Genomic DNA, 16,785 nt, shown 5'->3' on the forward strand with positions numbered 1-16,785 from the left:
TCCGTGCCCGGGGCAGAAGTTCTCCTCATCACTCCTGGGCAGAACCGTTGGCAGATTGGTCCGCTGACTAGAACTTGGATAAGTTTCCCCTCCACTTAGTTTATTGTAGATTTCAATGCAGTCTTTATGGGAACAGTGGATTTCGGTGTTTGCACGACAGCTGGAGAGCTGTGGACGAGGGACGCTCTGTGTGTTTGTGTGTCCCAGTTGGAGGATGAGCAGGGCGCAGACTGGGAGAGGCCGCGTGGCCAGCTTGTTCAGCTGCACGAGGGCTCGCAGGGTTAAATCCTGCCGGGGCTGCTCTTTCTCCCGCACACACACACACACGCTGGGACCGTGGGCTCTTTCTCAAATACACACAATGGGGCTAAGACGCCTGGGGTTGGGGCCGGGGCCACGGGCTCGCGGTTCTCACACTCTGAAGCAGCACTTCAGCCCTTCCTGGGACTCGGACTCAGTCCCTGTCACGGTGCTCAGAGTGGCTGGCCGCTCAACTGCTCCATCATCATCATCTTCATCATCATCATCTTCGTTCCACTCACCATCAGAATCTCCATTCTTGAAATATGAGGATTCATGGAGGTATTTGAATGTGAGCACAGTATAGTATCATTTTCAGTAAAGTGGTGTGTCTCTGTAGAGAATTGTTGTGTGATGGCTGTAAGCTTCCTTTTACCTACAGATGCCTATTTAGTTTGGATGGAAAGTTGGGTTTATTTGTATTCAGGAAATCCATTCTGTTTAGATGATCTTTCTGATGTTTCCCCATCCTCTAGGACTCTATTTCTATTCAGATTCATGATTTTCTATGTTTTTGTATTTACTTTTTTCTTTAAAGAAATCTCAGCTGCTAATTTTTTTCCTAAATATAATGAAATGTTTTTCTTTCTGTTCCTTCCCAGTTCAGCTGCTGAAATCATCAGAGCTTGGCCGTCACAGTCTACTCTATCTAAAGGAGATTGGACATGGCTGGTTTGGCAAGGTAAAATGCTTGTTTGCACACAATTTTTTCGGTACAGAGACTCAAGCTGTTTACTCAGAATGACATGCGTTAACAGTTGCAACTGCATCTGTTCCTACTGTACTAACTGTACTCCAATGTCTTTTATACTCTGTGTGGAATGTGATGATAATGTGATGATGATCTCATTCTAGCGGGGCTAATCTTTGGCATTTGTGTCATGGTGTTGATTCCATGGGAGAGAATGTGAAATTCACAGTCACAATGAACTTCTCACAACTAACTGCACAGTGCATTCTGCTGTAACATCTCCTAGATTTGCTAAAGCAATATTCTCATTCTACTTCTGGTATTTACTCCTAGTTTATTTTACCCACACAGGTGTCAGTATATCAGCAGATACTGATGTTCGTACAACATATCGGTCTCGATTCCTAAAGAGTGTAATTGAGGTTCCTCCTATGTATACTTCTCAGGTTGTGTTGGGCGAGGTCAATGCGGGCCTCAGCACCACCCAGGTGGTGGTCAAGGAGCTGAAGGCTAGTGCCAGTGTCCAGGATCAGATGCAGTTCCTGGAGGAAGCACAGCCTTACCGGTTAGTTTCACACAGTCCAGCCTATCACCCCATGAATACCACCATATAGAAAAAGAAAGACAGTTTGTAACTACTCAAACCCTGTTCCCTCTGTCAGAACCCTGCAGCATCCTGCCCTCCTGCAGTGCCTGGCACAGTGCTCAGAGGTCACTCCTTATCTGCTGGTCATGGAGTTTTGCCCTCTGGTGGGACCCACTTCTGTTTCTTTCTATTCATTCTGTCAATCCCTTTTCCCTTGAATATCCCCTTTCTGGATGCATTGCAGTTTGGAGTATTCATCAACAGTCAGAGTAGTTCACTGTTCTCTCTCTACCTCTCAGGGTGATCTGAAGAGCTACCTTCGCAGTTGTCAGGTGACTGACTCGGAGACTCCTGACCCTTTGATCCTCCAGCGAATGGCGTGTGACATTGCCTCAGGGCTTCTGCACCTCCACAAATACAATTTTATACACAGGTACAGTACGGCAGTCAGTTCAGCTCTATTTAGCTCTATCAATATGAATGCCCTATGAAAGGAAAAACATCACCTGAATGTATTGCGTGCCCCCTGCTGGTCTCTCCCTGCAACAACATCCTGGTGCTGCCTGAGTAATTATCACAAACTCCAGCATCAGTGATTTTGTTGCCGGGGGTGAGCCACTATCGCTCTCTCTCTCTCAGTCATGTTGGGACTGACATATCAACCAATCAGTGGCTGCCAGGCAAAAGAGCATCAAGCTTTTGATTGGTGGAAGAGGTGAGATTACACAAAGTGACTTCCTTTGTCTGTGTCTTTACATGGTTGGGTGAAAACCCGAACATTATACTATACATATACACATTTCAGGATATGCTTTCATTTATGCTATGGCTACATAGAATAGTCATAATTCAGTGACCATATGTCACATATAATATGTCTTAACCAATAATGATACCCAAGTATAAATGAAGATGACATCCCATAATTTACATTGGCAGAAATGTGAGTGTTCCGTTACAATCCCATTCCCATTGTTCCTAGTAACCCGATCAAGAAGAACATGCTTTCAGGGCCTTAAAAGTACATGAATTAACATGGCTATGCTTATGGAACTCAGTTGTACTGTATTAGATGATTTGCTTTGTTTTGACAGTGACCTGGCCTTGCGAAACTGCCTCCTCACTTCAGATATGTCAGTTAAGATTGGAGACTATGACCTTGCTCACAGCCAATACAAGGTCAGACTGTCTTTAGATAATGTCACTATTTTGATTAACTGCTTTTTGACTTGAGCGTCCCATCAGAACTCAAATCTGTTTGTCTTTCTTTGTTTGTACAGGATGACTATTATGTAACACAGGACCAGCTTTGGGTTCCCCTGCGCTGGATTGCTCCTGAGCTCATAGACGAGGTCCACGGAAACCTGCTGGTTGTTGACCAAACTAAATCCAGCAACATCTGGTGAGATTTTCACAGAGTGACAAACATGACATAGAATTATAAGTTTAACATTTCTTGTATATTATTGTAAAGTTGTCGCATAACAAAAAGGTAACAGTATGAAACTAACAGTTTGTTTGGAAAATATCTGGGCTATGTGTGGTGAACACCCTGCATGATCTCTGTTCCTGTTCCAGGTCATTGGGGGTGACTGTGTGGGAGCTGTTTGAGCTGGGAAACCAGCCGTACAGGCATTACTCTGACAGACAGGTGCTGACATACGCTGTGAAGGAACAGCAGCTCAAACTACCTAAACCTTTGCTCCAATTCCCCCTGGCTGAACGCTGGTGAGACATCATTGCATGCCCATACAAACATACACACTCAGAACGACATGCATACAAACATTCATAATGTTATACATATATTTGAAACTTCTCTGAGTATTCAGGTCTCGCTCACCAATTAGTTTCCAACGTCATTGTGGCCTGTTTTTAAATTGGTTTTCTGTAGTCCACTGTAGCAAGATTTCTGTTTACTACCAATGGCAGATGATCATAGTCCCCCTATTCTTTATGATGCCCTCGACATCGACCAGAGTTTAATCACATGTTTCATCTTTCCCTGGGAAGCCAGCCCAACATAGTTTTTTTTATTTATCTTTTCAAAAAAGCAAAACAAATAAAAAAGGCACCTCATTCTTCGTAGGTGTTGCTTGAAAGTGCTGACACATTCCTTCTTTTTATATTGCCTTTGTTGTTATCTTAGAATCAATCATTTAACGTTTAGCTTTTTTCTGTCTTTAGGTAAAACACAGTATATTATCATATGAATACTTTCAATGCACTGACATGCAGATTTAAGGAGGGTAACATGATTATAACTTGCTGAGCCTCTGCTCTTCTCATCTCTTGCTGTCATTTCTGTCCAGGTATGAGGTGATGCAGTTTTGCTGGCTTCAACCTGAGCTGAGACCCAGCAGTGAGGAAGTACACCTTCTCGTCACATACTTGTGTGCCAAAGGCTCTAGTGAGGCTGAGGAGGACTTTGAACAACGTTGGAATACCCTGAGGCCTAACCTGCTGGGTAGCACCTCCCACACAGCTACATCCACAGCCTTAGTCCTGAACCCTACACCTGCCCCAGCTGATGTCCCCAGACAAGAGCAAACTCAGGCAGCGGAGCTGGCCTCCTCTGCCTCATCCTCCTTTCCTCTCCTGGAGCACTTCTCCGACAGCTTCCACTCTGACACAGGGGACGACCTACTCACTGTCACAGAGACAAGCCATGGTCTCAATTTTGAGTACAAGTGGGAACAGGCCCGAGCTGAGCAACCCTACTGCTCCTCCTTGACAAGTGGGCCACTAGGCCAAGGGAACCCACATTACCAGGACATCTACTATTCAAGTAAAGGAAGCAGCTCAGGGGGCTGCAAGACTGACAGCGTGACCTCAGGCATATCCCCAACCTACTACGAACCTGAACACCCTGGTGTGGTTCCAGTGTTGAGTGCCCACAGTCCTTCAGTCAGCAGTGAGTACTACATTCGCATAGAGGAACCAGTAGAGTGTAACATTGATCTGGATGACAGCATGGTGGATTACAGCCCAGGACTGGAAGCCAGCAGCAGCAGGTTGTCCTCTGAGAGTCGAACTGGATCGTCCATAGCACAGCCCAGTGCTTACTGGTCAACTGCTGACAACACCACATCAACTGCTTATGACTCCGATTCAAGCCCCACTGTCCTACTAACCATGGAGCCACTTCTAAGAAAGGCATCCAGCAACAGCCCTGTAAAGTATGTCCGCACCCGCAACAGCTTCTCATCCAGTCAGGACGACACGGCCTACAGTGAACAGTCATCAGCATACAAGACACGCCGCCAATCCTGTCTGTCTGAACTGGATGGATCACTACAGTCAAGATCAAATCTCCATCCAGTGGGGTGTTTAGAAAACCCACGCAGTGTGTCACAAGCAGTCAGCAGCCCAAGTTTAGGGTTCTGTGATCCCTACCTTGAAGCAAGCACAGGCCGTAGCACAGTTAATGAAAGCTATCATAATATGTTGGGTCCCCTCAGAAAGACACTACCCATTGTTAACCACATTAGCATTGATGTAGGGACAGACGACGGCCTACTGGTGGGCCGGCAGAGAGGTGAAGACATTGAGGAGGATCTTTTCTCTGAAGGAGAAGCCACTAACTGGACCTCAAACCATTCAGCAAACAATAATAGCCTGAGCTTTGACAGTAGGCAGACAGGCAGTGGGCATGACAGCTATCTGGACCTTCAATACACTGCTCACCCAAACACAACAGAATTGTGTTCTTTAACCAAAGCCACCACCAGAACCTTCAACAGTTCCAGGCCTTGTGCCCCATTGGAGACAGAAGGAGGAGACTTTGGTTGCAATGCTGCTAGCAAGCCCACTGAATTAGGTTCATACATTTACTTATGTCACAAAGAAAGACAGGAGTCTCCCACTCAGGTGGAAAGGAACTTAACTACAGAAAATCTAAGAAGCACTGACTCTCTTACCAGCTCTAGCATTAATGCCAAAGGTACAACGGGTGGACAAATGGAGGGGAAATATGAAAAGCAATCGTTGCTTAACGGAGAGAGACTGTACTCTGAGCCAAAGATGATACCTGAGGCAGGTTATATAAAGTCCCTGTCTTCTTTCAAGGAGCCCCAGACTGGTCAAGCAGGAGCCTTGTCAGTCAAACAGAGAGGTAACATCTGGGAGGGGGTTTCAACAGGAATCTCAGTTGGCCTAGGAGACAAGAGGCTGAACTATTCAGACACATTAGAAAGTAGCAGAGCATTGAACAGTGGGATGGGGGTCAGAGACTTCAACATTAGCCTGGCTGAGCTAGGTGACTACAGTGAGGAGGACGACGACATCACAGACATTACGTCAGGGATCTTTGCTGACTTCATCCTGGACTATGCTGAGGTAGAGGAGGAAGAGCTCAGCCCATTGAAGAATCAAGAGAGAACCCCTGACTCTGTAGATACCCTTAACCTGTCCTCATCAATGGCAAGCCCCTGTGATCTGGCCTTCAGTCCTGATCCCTTCAGTACCCCTATCCTGCCCAAATCCCTGGACAGTGGCTATGACACAGAGAACAACGAATCACCAGAGTTTCTTTTCAAAGAGCTTGGAGATCCCTTGGGCGGTGAGAGGAGCCCACGGCTTGGTGGACTGCCTGAAATAGTTCTGCAGGTGGGTTGTGGCCAAGGGGTTTGTACTTCCACAAGCTCCAGTGAGAACCCATACAGGGACTCAGCCTATTTCTCTGACTATGACGCTGAGAATGAGAGGGGCCCTCAAGAGGAAGCCAGTAAGTTCTATGCAGGTCCAAGTAACTTCCATGCAATGAAATGTAGCCCTATCCGAAATGATCCCATCAAAATGCAATTCAACGACAGGGAACAGTTGACAAATCTGAGACACATCAAAAGTTGTGTTTTGGTGAATGTCTCAGAGGCTGACCCTAGTTCACCCAATCCCCTTCCCACCCCAGGTTTGTCCATGCTGTCCCCATTTCCTCCAGAGATGGGTGGGTGCCTGACCAAAGAGTCTGGCCCTGCAGAAGATGATCTCGGGTTGGAGACGGAGCACTCGGGAGGAGAGTCAACTTCTGAGCTCAGTTCCTACAGTGCCTCAGAACCCTCTTCCACTGTCCAGGAGGGATCAGGAAACCACGAGGAAGGGAGCAGACGAGCAGAAGATTACTCCCCTGTTCAGTCTTTGCATACTGACACCACCATAAGCGAATCTGGAGATGAGGCTCCCAAAGAAAATGAAAACAGCGATGGGTCCACAGAGGAGGAGATGCCTGAGTTCAATCATGTCAAGGAAGAGACGGAGGACAGAAGGGAAGGTACGAGAATAAACGAGGAAGATTTCGAGGACATAGATGCAGAGGAGTGCGGCTCACAGGACAGTTTGTGTGAAGAGTCCAACGGTGCCGTCGACCTGTCCACTTCCTCATCACTGATGGAGCTGTGCGGGGAAAACGTGAGAGCTCCACTGGAGGAGGCGGAGGATGAGGACGACTCGGATGAAAGCGAATCTGATGAAGAGTTGAGGACGTACAACATCCAGGATGAGGACAGTGAGGAGAGCGAGGAGGATTTCCCCCTGGTGCCCGTGGTGGTAAGCGACTGCAGCAGGGCCAGACACCTCCGTAGCCTCCTGAAGATGCCCACCCTGCTCACCCAGTCCTTCTGTGACGAGTTGGAGAGGAAGAAAAAAGCGGTTTCCTTTTTCGACGATGTTACAGTGTTCCTTTTTGACCAGGTATGACGAAGTGAATAGGTATAAGTTATGCGATTGGTATCGTTTGTATTCAATTGTTTGATGACTTTAGGGTGTATAATGGAAAGGTGTGTTCATGACTTCCAGGAGAGCCCGACGGGAGAGCTGGCTGACTACAACTTCTCCCCTGGAACAGAGGCCAGTCGGCAGGAATCTCCAGTGGAACAAACCTGTGACCGCCAACTGGAGCTTGACCCGCAGCTTGACCCGGAGCTTGACCCGGAGCTTGAAGTGCTTTCTTGTGAGAAATTCTGTGTTTCTGAGGAAACGGATGTGAACAACTCAGAAGAGGGTGAGTTTGTCAATGACTTGAAATGCTACACATAGCTGTTCCGTTTGATTTATCGTAAATTATTCATGATGATTCTAATTCTGTGTTTTTGCGTTCAGGTGGGGGTTATGAATGGGAAGATGACCTCTTGTTTGATCCCTGCCTGGCCTCACCTGACACTATCACTGAGCCCCAGTCCTCACCCACATCAACATCCACATCCAACAGCCCCGAGACACCTAAACCTGCAGCTGTAGCACTTAACCGTTTTATGGTGTCACGATTCTCTATCACACATGTCTCTGACCCCCACATGGGTTCAGCAACAGGTCTGTATTAGTTTTTTCTTTTAGACACAGTTTGGACTGCTGTAAAATGCTTATTTATTTGCACTGGAAATATGATCTCACAGTCACCTAATATTCAAGGGCAAATACCAATTTGGTTCCATGATGGGGCCCTCATCTGTCACATTTATGTTAGTTCTCTGTCTACATTGTTTGAGAACTTTTTAAATGGCCAATGAGATTGCTTTAAACCATATTTTCAGAACATAATTGTAAAGCACTATCTAACATAAGTAAAGCAAAGGGTCACTCTTGGTCACCACAGAGGAACCGCAAACTGTGAAGAACAACCACATTAGCTTTCATGATAAAGTCTCCTTTTTATCTAGGCCTATATCTTATACCATTAAACATGGATATATGTCCTGTTCTGTACCTTAGAAACCACACATTCCCAGTGGAAGAGTTAGACGGCAACATTGGATTTAACAGTAGATAACTAATTACAGCATGTACAGTAAATGTTCCTGCACATATCACATCTGACTGGTGTGGTTTTAACATATGCTAGCAAAACAATATTTACCCATGGCTTATAAGCAACATGTCGAGTTTCTTTACTTTTCTTTCATTTCACCAAAAACTTTTTCTATGTTCTTCCTTTGAATATTCAGAAACAATTGAGAATACATATGAAATAACCACTTGACTGCCAAAGGGAATAACTTCAAGTGATTTCAGTTGCAGTTGGAGTTTACAATTGGTCTAACATATGGTGTCCTAGTGATACCACCAACGGACTGTCTAGTATAAAATACCAAACCCTTATAGGTTGAAAATGTGGCTGGTAAAATACAGCAGTTTGTGTCTATCACATTTGTATCTTGTGTGCAAGTGTCTTCCCTTTGTGGTGTCATACAAAATAATGCACATACAGTATGCCTTCACAATACAAACAATAATCAGTGTATGGACATATTTTTTGGTAAATATTTTAGAGTTTGCATCAGACATATGGCGAGTGAATTCAAAGGGGGTTTAAGAAGTTGCAGGACCTTTTTCCTCCTGCTGTAAAACCAATCTATGTCCTTGAAACATCTGTCTCTATGGGGGGCCTGCTTACTTCTGCTCTTAACACACAGAAATAGGTGTTGTGTGAAGTATCACTTTAAGTAGTTTGATTAGTTTTTCTCTAATAGTGTAAGCTATGATACTTCTTAACTAATCAATTATTTCAACAGGGAACAGTGAAGATGGTCCAAAAGATTGAGTGGCCCGCAGCCCTGACGGAAGGAAGATTAGTCCATGGTCTTTCTCAACACAGAAAAGCAGCATTATTATATAGATGTTTTACAGAGTTTTATTTTTTATCAACATGTGGGGCACCTGACCCCCTGTGACCCTTTATGAGACCTCATATTGCCTCATATTGTAGTGAAAAACCCTCAATAATTTGCACACTTTTTTTCACGTAAGCTATAGCTGCTGGTTTGGCCTGATTGAGAGTAAATCCCAGGAGAGTGGATACAACATCAGATCATAGTGTTTGCTTAGAAGTTCTCAGTATAACAGTTTTTAGTTTACCATGCAGTATATGAAACAGTAACATATGTGCTCAATGCAGCATCCCTTTCTGTTGGTGACCTGATGGGTCATTTAATGTGAATTTACAAGAAGATATATATCTTATAAAAGAAAAAAATTGTAAAAATGACTGGCTTCATAGCTGCTCTTCTTATTGGCTGCCTTTGTCCATCTGCTGACCATTGATCTGGCATTTTTAAAGACTGTTACAGCTCTCATTGTCAGAGCAGAGAACATTGCTTGATGACTGTGGTGGATTTCCAAACACAAAATTAGACCTTTTTTTAGTGGGTGACGGTGAGTTTTTTTTTTTGTTGAAGATGCTTTATTTATACCATGATCCAAATCATATTGATGGAGGGACTATGTGGATTCTTAATGCTATCTAAATAGAACAATAACAGACATCCAGGTGTCGTCACTCCCTAAGTATCACCACCACTCCTCACTCTTGGTAACAATGACCTACAATATATGTCAACAGTTCCCATTTATCTGGGCCTAAAGCACTTTGTATAGCCAGGCTGGGTCTTTATTTGAAGAAGTGATGGCTCTGTTGCTCTGCATAACCCGTCCTGGAATGAAATATCTTTACAAAAAAAAGATTCCCCATTTGTGTCCACAGTGCCGGCTACAGGTTCACTTGATTTTGTTGCATATATACTTTGTTCATTTTTATATTTGATCAGCAATAGAATGCCACCACATGGATAGAAAATGTTTCAACAGAATTCAAGATGTCATGCCTTGTAAAACGTGAGCTTCATCTTTATGCATCATTTTCTACGTCTACGTGTTGTCAATCTAGTCATACATAATGTATTTTATTGCATTTTGTGCTGAATGCCTATCGGAGGTGTACAGAAAAAAAGACATATCCCACATAATGTATGAATGTGTTATGAACATGTAGCAGGTAGCTTGACCTGAATTACTACTGCTGTAATTGACAGCTCTCTCCCCTTCTCTTTTCTTTCTGTAGCTCAAAGTGCCAACTCTGTTTCCTCACACCTTGCCTTTTAAGTTCTGCAAGGAGAGAAAACGTCCCTAGTATTTTTGTACGATTTGAAAAGATGCAATCCATGATGACAGGCTCTTACATTTGCCAAAAAGATATGTCAAAGCCTATCGGCTTAAAGTGGCAGACATCTTGGGAGAAGGTGAGTTGGGCTGTTGTGTGCACCGGTAGTAACACCATTGCTGTTTCCATTTTTCCCCTTCACAGTGTTCACTTCATTGCTATATTACTATCCCAAACAAATAAATCCAAATACTTTTTTCCCTTCTCGTGTCTGTGATATTTTTTTTTAATCTGCATTGATGTGTGAGAGAGGTGCAGTTTTCTGCAAAAGAAACAAGACAAAAAATGGAGGAAGTTTGTGCCCATTTAGATTTATTTTGGACCAGATAATTTAAATGCATTTTCTGTACAGTACAGATATAATACAAACAGAGACACAAGTCAGAAATGGACAAATGAAAGCTATAAAAAAGTAAAAAATGCATTTGAAACTCACCGCCAAAATGAGCTGGGTAATAAAAGCCTGTTCATTGTCACTCAGTGTAAAGGACTCATCCATGGGGAAAAAATGACTTTTCATGATGTAACTCGATTCATTTATTGTAGTCTAAGAGGCATTTTAGCTCATTCACACAAACATACACATTATTGCTTTCCCATCCCATACATATCCATTACTATTACCACACATCATATTGTAGATAAATGCCTCTGCTCCCAAGCTTTTCTTCCAGATGAGTGTATAATACTGAGAATGAATGATAAAAAGCCATGATAATACTGTACCTTATCTGATAAGCTACCACTCCCTCAAAGTAAATATAAAAAAGACCCATTATATATGCACTGTATTCCAATCTTTTGGCTATCTGGCAGCTTAGATATAACTGAAATTCAAAGAGAAGGAAAGAAAAGCATTTCAAAATAGCCTTGTATTATTTCTGTGGAAATAAAATATCACACTGTGCTGCAACTTAAGAAAAAAAAAGTCAACATTAAAAGCAAAAAAAAAAAGAAAAAAAAAGGGGAAATTATCCCACTTATAATTTTATGAATTATCAAAAAATACAAATTGAACTGTGACACAAATACCCTCAAACCAGTTTGCAGAATGATTGGGTCAATGCTGCGTGAAGCATGTATTTTTTTTTTAAGTCGAAGGCACAGTTCCCACATTAGAAGTATGGGTATACTGTATCACAACTAACAAATATATATATATAGCACTATATATCACTTAACAAAAAGCAGACTTATAGTTTACTCACCAACGGCCCAGTTGAAACTATCTGTGGCAGTGTCCAATCTACACCATCTCCAGTGCATATTACAGTGTTGAACTGAAAACTGTTACCGACCATCTCACATTCACCCTCAAGCCTCACCTAATGCAGAATGCGCCTGAAGTGCTCATTAATGTTAATAATCCTCAAATGAAATGTACAGTGTACAATGTTGAAGAGAAACAAAAGAAACCCCCATAGTAGAACTGCAGATACATAATAATGTGATGGCTTCTCTAGTAAAACCTATTAGCCATACCTTATCCAAAACTGGTGATCTAAATACCTAACAATAGTCTACTGTCACACCCAAATGCTCAGGCTGAGACAATCAATGTGTGTGGAAGCGTATGCAAAAACATCACAAGGATTAACAGGATAATTCTCTTTGCATTTCCACAGCAAAGAAACTACATGTCTTAGTAGTGTAACATGTTCCTCGAGGGGATTTTTCCCACCCTCAGTCACACTTGTGGGCCCTTCTTGTGATAATCATACAACTGAAACATGTCAATGTAAGCCATTTTTATATTACACTTTCAAAAAGGGCCCATAAGCGGCCAAAAGGGGACAGCAGGCTGCTAGTAGAAGATGGGTGCAGATCGGTCATCATTGAAGGTGGGCCGGAGGTAGACCTCCATGGCACGGTCACTGTGGGGAGAGGAGGGGTGAGACAAGGAACAGCCACAGTTAGGGTGAACACATGACACATTTATAGATATGTGGGCCACGCCAAATTGTCTTCCCATACATATAGTTTGGTTATAGTTTGTGTTACAATACGTTCAGCAAAAGTTTCAGTGAGTGAGTTTTAGCAAGCATGTAGTAGGAACAACTCTTAATACAATGTTAATAATGAACAAAAACAGCTTGCAAAAGGCATGCATGCAGGGTTAGTGTCTGCTCTGTATGAAATTATGATGGACACACAAACACAGAAAAAATCTCAGTTATTCTTTTACAACCCAAGATCTGCAGGATTGACAGAACCAAATGCTGCCACGTCCATGGAGGTCAAAGGACAGTAAAGACCAGTGATTCCCAGTATCCTAATGCAGCCAAAAGCCAATGACAGCAAAGACAACCAGGCAGTAATAGAGAGAAGGGGAAAAGTGATTGGTAGGCTGAAAGGCGATGGAGGCTGGTGACTTACGGAGGTCCTGTTCCCTCAGAACCGGGACTATTCTGGACCCAAACTGGAAGGTAAAGAGAACCTCTGGGTTTGAATGCTTTCAACTATCAGACCATGCATGGCTCACAATTTGTAACAACACTGCGGGTTAGTCTGGTGCAAGATGAGCATACTGTAGGTTCCTAATGGTAGCCACAACAACTGTAACTGACATGAGGGGGATGGAAAACAGAAGTCATGCTCAACATGCTGTACGGAGACGCTATATGCTCATTTTCAAACTCTAACAACGTGAGGAAATGTGGACGTCCGTTTTGCTGTAAATGCAATGCAGTCAACAGGCAGGTGTTGTAAATTGTGTCTGCTAGCATATCACCCAAATGAAACTCAAACACGAGCCAAAACAAATTAAAATACAACCGATACTAGAAAGTTAAGCAGGCAGAGTTCAAATATGTCACGATACGCATACTGTACACAACACCACCACACACACACACACACACTGACAGCCTTTTTTTTATCATGACAGACAGCAGCACAGATGCTAAGGGGTGTCACTGGGGGAGGGGGTAGGATGAAGCTGCATGCTTGGACCACGGAGCTGTGGCTTGAAATGATTCACACGAGGGTGGTAGCTCTGAAAATAAATATAGAATTACAAAAACACCTAAGATGTGGGGGTCGTTTTAGATTGTTAACTTTGAAACATGAAAATGTTCAACACAACTGAACATGTCAATTTCACTTGACAGAAAGGAGTTCTAGCCCAGACCAAACTGTTTATTAATATATAGAGATGTGTTTTATTTAGAATACCTTTTGTAAAAAGTCACCATACATTCAAGGTCAATTTTTCAGTATCACATTTTCTGGTTTTCCCTCCACAGCATGCATAAGATAAACAGTTCAACTCATCAGTAGGTTCTCATTGTTTTGAAATTTGGACAATTTTTACAAGGACAATCTTTTTTTTTTTTTTTAAAGAAAAAGACCAAAAATGACATAGCCACTCAGGGAATACAATCATAGATAACAAGGAGAGCTGCAAAAGCTGTGGTTGTCATTTAACCTAAAACTAATTCACAGATGTTATTGAGGATATTCAACAGATGATCAAAGACCCCTTTAAACTCACTGGAAGTCCAGAAAAAAAAAGACCAAACTGAAGTGTATTGGACTGAGGCATTTCATTTTAAGGGACAGTTATTTCAGTAGGTTCTGCCAGGAATGGCAAAAAGAAAAAGTGTCTGTCGGACTGAGAGTGAAAAGTTTAATTGAAAATGAACAGGAAAAATGCGTTTTCGCAAGGATCATAATACAGTTCAATTTTGTGGGCGGACGGAGACAATTTTTATATATATCTATATATATAGTTAAATATACCGTATATTTTTGAAGCTTCATTTGAAAAGTTGTTTAATAGAAAAAAAGAAGCAAAGTAAGGCAAATATGACACACACACACACACACACACACACACACACACACACACACACACACACACACACACACACACACACACACACACACACACACACACACACACACACACACACACACACACACACACACACACACACACACACACACACACACACACACACACACACACACACACACACACACACACACAATGGACAGAAAATCAAGTCTAGCATTGACACAAGGAAGCACAGCGCGACCTATGGGATCTCTCAGAACAGAAACATAGTCTGCTGCAACAGCCTCACTTTGATCAAAGCTTTTGTTTGTTTGTTGGTTTGTATGTGTTGCGTGGGAGCTCGATAATACTGGGCCCACATGTGCTTTTTCAAAAAAGGTCATTCAGCCAGTGGCTTTTTAGTACAACGACATTGTCATTTGGCACTTGTACAGTACATGAACATGTCCTTCAGTTTGACAAAAAAATGACAGAACCATGTACATGCATGAAAAGACGAGCAGTAGCAAAGGCAGTCTCTTGAGTCAACCAATCCTGTGATGGCGGACTGTGATCAGAGAGTATAGAGTGTTCAGAGTCCATAGTGCTGCTGCATGCCGAGCAGGTACGGCCCGCTCTGGCCCTCTCGCTCAACGCAATCCTCCACCCACCAACCGCTACTGTCCACACCGACACCGCCAGCCGCAGCACCCCAGGACGGATGGACGGACGGAGGAAAAGGAAGGGACCCGGGGAGGAAGAGAGGACAGAAAGGAGGGATGAAACTGGCCTCTTCCACTTGGAGAAGAAGGGGGTGTGCGTGGAGGCAGAGGAGAAGTAGACAGGAGGGGAGGCTAAGAGCGGGGGGAAAGATGGGGAGGAAGAGGCCCCTGTGCTATCCGGAGCTGTCTGTGTCTGTCTCTTTATGTCTGTTTCTCACACAGTCGAAATCAATTTGCCATCAGGACTGTCACTGTGGAACAAAGAGAGAAGGAAGCTTGCCAGGTCGGACACACTCAGAGAGAAATGGAGATAGACAAAGACAGGCACAAAGGAGGCAGCATGGAGGTTTAGGAGAAGCGTAGGTGGGGGTTTGTAAAAATCTACTGTAAACACAGCCCCCACCTACAGCTACGTCTCCAAACACACCTGCCGTGATCAGGGGCCTGTTTCAGGAAGCAGGGTTTACTAACTCAGAGTTTATACCTCCACCCTGAGTTGACAAAGCCTAAAGATGAGAAACTCTGAGTTTTTGGGTTTCAGAACAGCCTATCAGGGCTAGGTCAATCAACTCTGAGGACGTCTACTCTGAGTTGAGTGCGTGTGTGTGAAAGCCATCATCAATGGATCCCTGATAACATGATTCACCATGAAAACAGGAGAATCCGCCCCATTGGAATTAGGAATATGTATAAATGCACAATATGGTACGGAAACAAATTGACGGGAATATTATCTCAGAATTCCGAAATTATAAATCTCAGCAATTCAGGAAAAAAAAGGGCAAACATTTTTTCTCAAGTGAAGCCATTACGATTCGGTATCTATATTGGATTTAGGGAAAGGTTATAGGCCTACAGTAGCAGCAAAAGTAGGAGCTGGCAAGGCACAACAATGCTGACAGCGTATGTTTATGAAGTATTGAGGCAACTGGTTCTTTTATCACGTGCAGACTGTCGCTCCGGTGAGTGAAAGACTTTAACATCAGAAAAATGAGTAGCTACAGTGATCATTTAAGGGCTATTGATGTATAACCAAATTGATGTTCCTCAGCAAGTGACCAAGGGTTCAATTCTTACATCATTTCTTATAGGGAACCTAAAGCCTATATTATTTGAGATTGACTGTATCTGTGGGAAGTGAGCAGCCTGAAAGAAATCTCCTCAGCAACACTGATGTTAGAACAGTTGCTGTTGTTGTTTACAGCAGCCAGGCCCACAGTTTTGTTTACAAACATATCCTAGTCTTACGTTTGGTTCCAGGTTCCTCAAAATAATTTGGTTTTGATTAAAAGATGTTAGCATTATTCAATTCTTAGAATTACATGTAGAGTAAATGAACCGCGGGCTCTGCACATGTAAACAGATTCACCTCCCCCTGAAACTGCATAGTGCACCTTTAATACAAAAATAAAAGAATAAAGTGCAACACAAATGATTAATTGTGCATGTAGAGCATGTTCACGATGTGTCTTATGAACAACAACTGAAGTGGCCTAAAGCTCTTGATAGGTTATCCATTTAGGTCCTTGATATTTATTAAGAATGTAAATTCCACTCATGTTCCTAGAGCTCTCTTTAACAAAATTGGTTTCTGCTCTGATGCTCATTCATACGGTACTAGGTCTGCAACAGCAGGACAAGTTGTGCTCCCACACTGTAGAACGAATGCAATGAAGAAAACTGCCTTCTATAGATCCATGTCTTTATGGAATTTACTACCTTTGCAAATTTGTGTTATAACTGTAAATAAAGAATTCAATAGGCTAATTAAATCCTATT

The 16,785-nt window shown here is 43.0% G+C and overlaps 2 protein-coding genes across 3 annotated transcripts in view; one reads left to right on the forward strand and one right to left on the reverse strand.

The window, feature by feature from the left end:
• Positions 1 to 10,636, forward strand: part of aatka (apoptosis-associated tyrosine kinase a) — a gene marked incomplete at its 5' end in the record, with an annotated part of 32,910 nt that extends 22,274 nt beyond the window's left edge. Inside the window, 11 exons of the mRNA XM_080044147.1 lie at positions 903 to 982; positions 1,438 to 1,556; positions 1,654 to 1,741; positions 1,877 to 2,010; positions 2,672 to 2,756; positions 2,858 to 2,979; positions 3,156 to 3,305; positions 3,890 to 7,265; positions 7,371 to 7,575; positions 7,674 to 7,883; positions 9,083 to 10,636. Of these exons, the coding sequence (XP_079900273.1) occupies positions 903 to 982; positions 1,438 to 1,556; positions 1,654 to 1,741; positions 1,877 to 2,010; positions 2,672 to 2,756; positions 2,858 to 2,979; positions 3,156 to 3,305; positions 3,890 to 7,265; positions 7,371 to 7,575; positions 7,674 to 7,883; positions 9,083 to 9,111 (4,598 nt within the window). The 3' untranslated portion in view covers positions 9,112 to 10,636. The remainder of the gene's footprint in view (positions 1 to 902; positions 983 to 1,437; positions 1,557 to 1,653; positions 1,742 to 1,876; positions 2,011 to 2,671; positions 2,757 to 2,857; positions 2,980 to 3,155; positions 3,306 to 3,889; positions 7,266 to 7,370; positions 7,576 to 7,673; positions 7,884 to 9,082) is intronic.
• Positions 10,637 to 10,792: 156 nt separating this feature from the next.
• Positions 10,793 to 16,785, reverse strand: part of LOC307262884 (BAR/IMD domain-containing adapter protein 2-like) — a 69,353-nt gene continuing 63,360 nt past the window's right edge. Inside the window, exons 14-15 of one of the 2 annotated variants that reach the window (XM_080043894.1) lie at positions 12,883 to 12,925; positions 10,793 to 12,380 (exon numbers count right to left, since the gene is read on the reverse strand). In XM_080043894.1, coding sequence (XP_079900020.1) covers positions 12,910 to 12,925 — 16 coding nt within the window. In that variant the 3' untranslated portion in view covers positions 10,793 to 12,380; positions 12,883 to 12,909. The remainder of the gene's footprint in view (positions 12,381 to 12,882; positions 12,926 to 16,785) is intronic. The other variant, XM_080043893.1, reaches the window with a different exon arrangement.

Source organism: Ammodytes marinus (genome assembly GCF_949987685.1).
Source record: "Ammodytes marinus genome assembly, chromosome: 16".
Taxonomy (NCBI): Eukaryota; Metazoa; Chordata; class Actinopteri; order Uranoscopiformes; family Ammodytidae; genus Ammodytes; species Ammodytes marinus.